We start from the raw sequence: 7911 nt of genomic DNA, 5'->3' as shown, positions 1-7911 counted from the left end.
GATCAAACTCAAGCATTTTAAAACATTAATCACAAGTTCTGTAAACAAGACAAAATCAAACAATGGAACTTTTACTTTTTGAAATAGCTCAAATATGCATACATTTTACTTTTTAAACTACTTAATTCAAACTTTAAAAAGAAATACAATGAGATTTTACATTCCGAATTGTAAGGGTGCATGAAGAAATAGGCGTCATATAATTGTCGATATTGTTGATTTTTAGCCTTTGATTTATAAATGGGACTTGCCTTGCTCTATATCTTCATCAACCAAAACCTACAAGGTTATGTGCCCTGATATCAGTGCTGTGCTCAACCATTGGAACACGATAATGAACCTCAAAGCCTACGCACTCACCATACTTGCTGTCATACCAAGAAACCATTTTTGGTGGGACATTGCCACCGCCCAATAACTTCTTTTCCAAATCTACGTTTTCACTTTTATGGATCCTTACCTCTAGTCCAAACTCAACCTCCATCAAGTTTGAGTTAAGTCATTAAGTTGTATATAAATTAAATAATGTAATATTATGTATTTAGTAAATTTTTCCTCCACCTTCTTACTTTCACCTCACATTGATATCAATTTCACATTCATATCAATTGTTACAAGTCAATTTTAACCTTTATAAAAAATTTAAATAATTCTGAAAGAAACATAATTTCACTTTTTTAAATAATTTCATTGCACCTCGTACCCTCATACCTTCTTTCCATATGCAATACTTATATTATTTTTCAGTCATATTTGACATAACAGTTCCATAATTTGATTGTATGTGAAAGAGTTGACAAGAAAATTTATTATATTTGATGTTTTCCAATGTGAAAATAATTATTTTTAGTTCTATACTTTACTTTTACACCTCGTTGATCTCGTTGATTTTTTTGTGTGATTTGTGACTTTTAAAGAAATAAAAAGTATAAGTGAACAAAAACAATCACCACTTGTAAAAATACCATAAAACTTACCTTAACCACAAATTTTCACCATACTTACAAGATTATTGTTAGAATTTTTTTTAAAAAATAAGGGGTTCCAAAGAAAATTTGCCAAAATAAATGTCTATATATTTTTTATATAATATTAGATCTTTTGGATGCTTCTATATATTGTTTATATAATATTAGATCTTTTGGATGCTTCTAAAGGGATAAAAGAAAGAAAGCCCATATGAACTCTAGTTGCAGTTTTTTGGTATAAGTGCACCAATACTGTGCGTATATAATGTTAAAGTGAAGAAATGTGTTGGAAGTATTACTCCAATACTCTTTGTTGTGATGTTGGAATGGTGTGGGAAATGGTCCACAACTGGAATTTGGACCACCTCTTGCTACCTTTATTCAATGCCAATTATATTTTGCATCTCCATATTTTTCCTCTTACACTCCCAATCTTTTTAAATATCCATTTTCCCTTTCTAATTTATTTCTTTAACCATTTTTGTGTTCCTGTGTAAATATCTTTAGAATTCGGTTTTCCATAAATTTGAAGACTAAATAAGGCCTTTGGAATGTAAAACGTGCTATTTTGAAAAAAATTCTCCGAGCTCTCTCAAGCTAAAAAGAAACGCACGTTTACAGTTAACGAAGAAAGATCGGGTGCATTTCTTGCAACACTAAAAAAGTAACCTCGATAAATTCTGAAGGCACTAGAAGCACAGTTTTTATTATCTTATGGCATGGATGGATACTACCATTATCAGCACGTACCACACATCAAATTCAGACCAGACACGTGATTTTCGTTATTTTATTTTCCCCTTAACCAGCATAATTGTTGTAGAACTTTCATTCATTAATTTTGTTATAATATTCACAAAATTAGAAGTATTGTTACACTACTGGTTCAAAGTGAGTGTGCACGTGTGCAGCTGCGACGGCTTTATCCAGACCTTTATTTTTCTTACTAACATAGGTCCGGAGTGGAGGCAAGAAAACGTTAAATAAAGTCGTTTTTCAACTTATTAGCCTTCTTGAGAATTTGTCACAAGGGTTTGTGGACCTCTTACAAAAAAGCTGTCGAAATTATTTTCCACGAGACTTGAATTCATGGAGGTAACATTTTTTGGAACTAACAAGTGAAGTCCAGAAAAATGATCACCCCATATATCATATGTATACTCACTTGCAAGCCCAGCCTCCCGTGAGTGAACAGCTGTTTGGTTGTGAAGTTGGGCTCCAGGAGCTCGAGCATGCAAGTTAACAGTAGATTTTGACCCCAAGGGAGACGGAAAAGAGTTAGCAGGAATGGCAGAAGTAGAACAATGTATCTGAACAGGTAATCTTGTAACACTTCTTGAAGCTGAATGTGGCACTAGGGAAGACGTACTATTGCTGCATCTTTGTGAAAAGGCGGGCTTCAATATATTTGACTCAGCAGCTAGGGCAGAAGCTTGATCAATGGAAGAATGTCGGGCAGCCACTTGTGTCATTGGACTAAGAGCCTCGGAAGGTTGCTCCACATCCATAGACAGTGACCAGTTACATTTAGATGTAACACAGAGAGAGGGAGATAAAGGTGATGAGGGTGTAGAATTCCCACTTTGGCTACTTGAAACTTCAGACAGTGCCGCCAGTTTGGCACCGAGACCCTTCCTCTTTTTTCTTCTACCCTTTTCTTTACCAGTTTTGACTGTGAGATAATCCAACTGAGATGTTTTCGTTGGATCAAAGCTCTGACCATCTGTGGATGCCAACTTTCTTTCACTTTGAATATCAAATGCATGACTACTAGTCTGTTCATGACTTTCAGGAGTCTGTATCAAATTATGAGAAATTTCCAATTTAGTTGGATTTTCTTGACCATACGGATATTTCCCACTGGAGGCCTCCATTAGATGATTCATCTTACTAGACATAGAGAGCTTACTCTTTCTCTGGTCATGCCGTAACAAACTGGCTTTTCCAGCACTATTTATGGTGGCGTGGACCAAGTTATCATCACTCTGGCAAGATAAATCCAAGAAGCCTGACACAGTTGTTTGAGGAAATATGAAACAAAATATCAGAAATATTAAGGATGCAATAAGAATGAATCCAAGAAGGGATCTCTTCACTCTCATCCAATACATGGATCTCTTGCAGATACCTAGCATATCATAAGGGAAACTTGCTTTCATAGGTAACAGAAAAATGCCAGTAGCCAAGACTAGTTCAAGATCTCGATGCACCACAGCTGCAGAAAAATCGGTTTGATGTGAAATCAGAAGTTTAGTTGATTCCCCTGGCTCAAGAGTAAAACCCTTACAAAATGGAATCTTAAAACCATCCAATCCACATTCTCTCCCAGAAACTCTGATACTTTTAACCTCTAATGGCAAGTCTCCAGTATTTTTGGCATACAACTCTTTCACTAAATGTGGTGAACAGGCAGAAGTTATCTCTTTCATGTGAAGTAAATTATATGGAAGAGAAAAGTTGAGCACCTTGGGCATTTTAAAATCAAAATCTACACTGTCAACATGTTCAGACCTCTCCAGCAAAACTAGAGAATGCAACCCTCCATAACCCTTTAAAGGTATCCACTCAACACCTGAAAGATTGTTTCTTATCAATGCTGAACCACTCCACCCACATCGATCAGATGGATAAAAAATTATTGGCCCCAAAGTTACATGATCATGAGGTTGCACATATGCATCTGTTAGCGCATTCTCTGGTACAGAGAACCCATACCTTTTTGGAGTAGCACCTTCCTCAAGAACCAAGTGACTAGATGAAGAAGGGTGTAATAAATCACCTAAACCCTTACATTGATTAATTATTTCTCCTGAGTTCAAGACAAGCTGCATCACAACAGGATGTTCACTGGGATTCTTTACAGTGATCCACCTAGAGACATAATTTCCAACCTGAGTCATCGGAAATAACACTTCACGGTCTTCAAGCACAGACATGCCACCCATGGTTCCTTGAGACTTCCAGTTTGCAAGAACCAGTTCATCTACATCTTCTGTCTCTAAAACCTTCAAAGAAAAGTAGTAGAAAGACTTCACTGTAATGGCTATTTGAAATTAGAAATAAGTATCGATAATCAAGTATGCTAAGGCCTTGCTTAAATAAACTTCTCCATGCTACTAGGAAAAATAAGGAATTGAACTTCTTTCGTAAGATAAAAATCAACTTATGCACTTAACTTTCATAGAAGTTTTTTTCTCGTCTAACTTCTCTAAAAAGCTAAAGTGCATCAGATAGTTCACGGGAGCTCAATTTATTTTATTTACCTTCTTATTTTTCTCCTATAATTGCTTATGGAGTAATTTATCCAAAAATGGGTTAATTTAAAGAAAACCAAGTAAAATTGTTTCCAATAGTATCTGTTACTGTATATAATGACCAAAATTGCTTGTACACAGCTAATTATGGAAAGACAAATGGAAAGAAAAGTAGTAATGAAGAAAACAGAGTAGGGGAAGAATACGTTAGAAAGAAATTTCAAACAATGGTAAAGAAGGGCACCACCCTACTATTTGATACAAACTATTTCTGCATACTGTACAAGTTGATGAGAGAGATATCCATTTATATGTATCATGGGGTAATGTAAAAGAGATAAGCTTGTTTATTGTCTCAACTTTTTCCCATGCCTAAAAACTAATTGGTTAATTCTATTGAAATTATTATTTAAAATCTTTATCCTAGAGCAACCTCACCGTTTTATTTCTCAACTCTCAAACCTGTCAAACTAAATTCTCAAAGGAGTGGAGGGACAAATCGCAAAAACAAAAACATTAAAAGACATATTAATAATGCCCACAATTGATTTAAATTAAAATTCCCCATGCCACATAATTAACATGCAACAATATAAGCATATAGATGAGCGTAATTATCAAGTTCAGTATTTTATGCACTAGAATACCAGATGAAAAACTAAAAAATAATCAACGAAAAATACTTCCAAGGCATTTACAAAATATGCCGCTAGATTTAACTGAAGCCCCCCATTGTTAAAAAATCAGTGAATAAATAAATAATAGACAATATTCATCACTCAGTGGTTCCAACTTTTATTTGCAAAATAAACAGTTCAAAAACCTCTGTGTTCAAACAGAATACAGACAGCAAGAGCTGAACCAACTTACCTTGACATTTGGTTGCAAGTGCATGCTTCTGCCCATATACCCTGTTCCCATATTGTCGGGTTGGGTATGCTTGGACTTGCCTTCTACTTGAACAGATGAATATATTTTCCTTTGATGTTCAAAGCAGATATATAATATGTCCTCACATGGAATCTCAATCAAGGGACTACTTGAGTCATTAGTAAGAATCAGAAGTTTGCAGTTCTCTTGCAAGCTGGACTTAGGTGAAAAGTCATGTAACTCCAAGTGCAGGTGACTACAGTAAATAATGCCAACTTTAGTAACAGTACCAGGGAAAAGCAGTAAACCTTCTTTGAACTTAATACGGAAAAGCTCGGTGTCAGAAACTTCTATGACCTTAACAAAACTTAAAACATTAGGAGCATCATTTCTAAGAGAGATAGTGATAGCAATTTCACCACTATCACATGAGGCTAGACCCTCAAGAGTTGCTGAAATGAATATGCCAGCAGTATCATAGGCAGAATGACTATCCACTTCAGCTTCAATGGGAACCATAATAATATCAGATGTGTCTTGTGAGGGCCTCAGTAGATGCAAACAAAATGCACCAAGGATTTTTCCCTCAAATCCAACCATTATATCCATCTCCATGAGAGTTTCAGAGCCATGTGGAGCAATACTCCAATTCCTATGGGGTCTGATCGCTACAATTGGTGAACCAACTTGGCCAGTATTCGCAACCAACCGATCCTTAATAGTTGGGAAGAGCCAAGCATCAAAAACCTGAAAATCATTTATCCTACAAATTGCTTCGGTTTCAACAGAATAATGCCCTGAAGAAATTGATATCCAGGCAGTTATTTCCTCCACATAGAGGGTCTCATCAAAGGGATTGAACAGTGAAAAATTCTTGCTCACCCTTCCACCAGGAGAAATTTGCATACCTGATAAGGGTTGAATTCCAAAAGGAGACTCTGTAGCATATCCTTTAGCTTCTACTATGAATCCACCAGAACTTGTCTGCAAAATCAGGCTAGTTGATGACAAACCAAGACTTTTAGGGAAGAAAACAAAACAAATTAAAGCTGATTCATCAGGTCTCAGTGAAATGTCACTGAAGTTACAAGGATAGAACTGTAAGTCCGTGCTGAATGGCTCATAGAGGTTTAATATGCTATCGTTGCATGTATTTGTCACAGTTAAAAAAGCTGCGGAAGAAGAATACAAGTACTTTTTTCCCCAGTCAAGTACAGTCGGTCCAATCCTTACATTGGGTGAGACAGAACCATCAAAAGAATTTGATTTGGAAACCTCAGAGTTCTTTGACCAAAAGCGTGTTGTCTTTTGCTTAAGGGAAGAACCTCCACAGGAAGAAATATCATCTGTACAAGGAACCTCTGTTTGACGAGGTGGTACCTCATCCACTCCCTCTCTGGAGTTCAAAGAACACGAGACAACCCCTCCATTAAGTAACCTGAAGACGCCATGTTCAGACAACCAGCTTTCATTACTTGTCTGCCTGCTATCTTGAGATAACTCTACACAAAATGGACTGTTGTATTGACGGCCAGATTCTCCTTTAGAAGCTTCCTTCACAATTCTCTCTTTATGAGAAAATTCAGACAACATTGATGGAAAGCAGAACGAATGACTGTTCGGACACACGTTTTCAAAATTATGGGAAGATGAGAACCCATAGCCTAAACTAGAGTCACTAACAATGGTATCCGAAGAACCCCAATCATAACTCTTCTCAAAAGATGCACAACCATCATAATCTGGTGAATTTTCTATCCCATTCAAAGAGCACAGTCCATATCCAGAGAGCCAGAACAAGATGCACAACAGAACCACATAAGAAGTGAATGTTTTGTGCAACAATCCCCTGGTTGAACCACAAAAACTGGTTAGAGCATTTTTTTTTCTTTTTCCACGTCACGCATAAATTATGTGCAAACAACCAAGACTGAAAATGCTTTGAGTGCAAATACAAAACATATACACATGTGAACAAATTTAACCAATCGCAGTTACACCTTGTAGCATTGATTACAGATTATTGACACGAGCTTATTGTGTTTCACATTAGACTGAAATCAAACAATGTCCAAACAAACAAATATGCAAAGAAAGCAATATCAAGCAATATTAGAATTCAGCCTTCGTAAGCAATAATAGAAAAGATAAGGATCCTTATCCGCAGCGTTGCGCGAAAAGTTTAAACAGTTATCAACCATGCAAGAGCCAATATTTGGCGAAAAAAAAATAAACAAAAACGTAATAAAGACTTAAGGATAACATTCTAAATCTAGCTTCCCCGAACCATTAACCCAAATGTTAAAAAATAATAAATAAATAAAAACACACACACACACCACGTGCTCAACCTACAAAAATCACAGTGCTCCCACTCAAAACTACAAATACGAAACATCTGTTCAAAGAAAATGCGAAGAAGGATAACGAAAGACCAAAAATAGAGAGCAACCGAACACAGTATATAAAATGGATAAATAGAGAGAAGATAGTGATGAAGTTGAAAATTATAGAAAATGGAAAGGAAGTATACCGGAGGCGGAACATGGAGATGGAGAAGAAGAGGGAAAAGGAGAGTGAGAGTGGGTTGATGATTAGGGTTTGAAGGGAAGAGAAAGTGGTGTGGAACCCATGCGACAGACACAAGTTAGAGCGAATTTTTGGATGTTCTTAGTGTCCACACAAACCCGATGCTTCTACACAAATTTGCAGAAACAAACCAAACCCTTCTCCTACACATATACCATTTTTAGCTAAATTAATTCAATTCTCTAGGGTTTAATTAGATTGCATTTCATAGTTTCTGCTATAAAATTATT

At 36.2% G+C, this 7911-nt stretch overlaps 1 protein-coding gene across 1 annotated transcript; it reads right to left on the bottom strand.

Moving 5' to 3' along the window:
• Positions 1 to 1947: 1947 nt before the first annotated feature.
• Positions 1948 to 7911, bottom strand: LOC137810129 (uncharacterized). Its single transcript, XM_068611265.1, has 3 exons — positions 7626 to 7911; positions 5093 to 6941; positions 1948 to 3973 (listed from the first exon to the last, which is right to left on the bottom strand). Exons 1-3 carry the CDS (start codon positions 7637 to 7639, stop codon positions 1973 to 1975), a joined length of 3864 nt encoding a protein of 1287 aa, XP_068467366.1. The 5' UTR covers positions 7640 to 7911; the 3' UTR covers positions 1948 to 1972.

The sequence above is a fragment of the Phaseolus vulgaris genome, chromosome 2 (assembly GCF_000499845.2).
Source record: "Phaseolus vulgaris cultivar G19833 chromosome 2, P. vulgaris v2.0, whole genome shotgun sequence".
Classification (NCBI taxonomy): Eukaryota; Viridiplantae; Streptophyta; class Magnoliopsida; order Fabales; family Fabaceae; genus Phaseolus; species Phaseolus vulgaris.
Note: the sequence above shows the minus strand (reverse complement) of the source record. Positions and strands in the feature narration are given on the sequence as shown.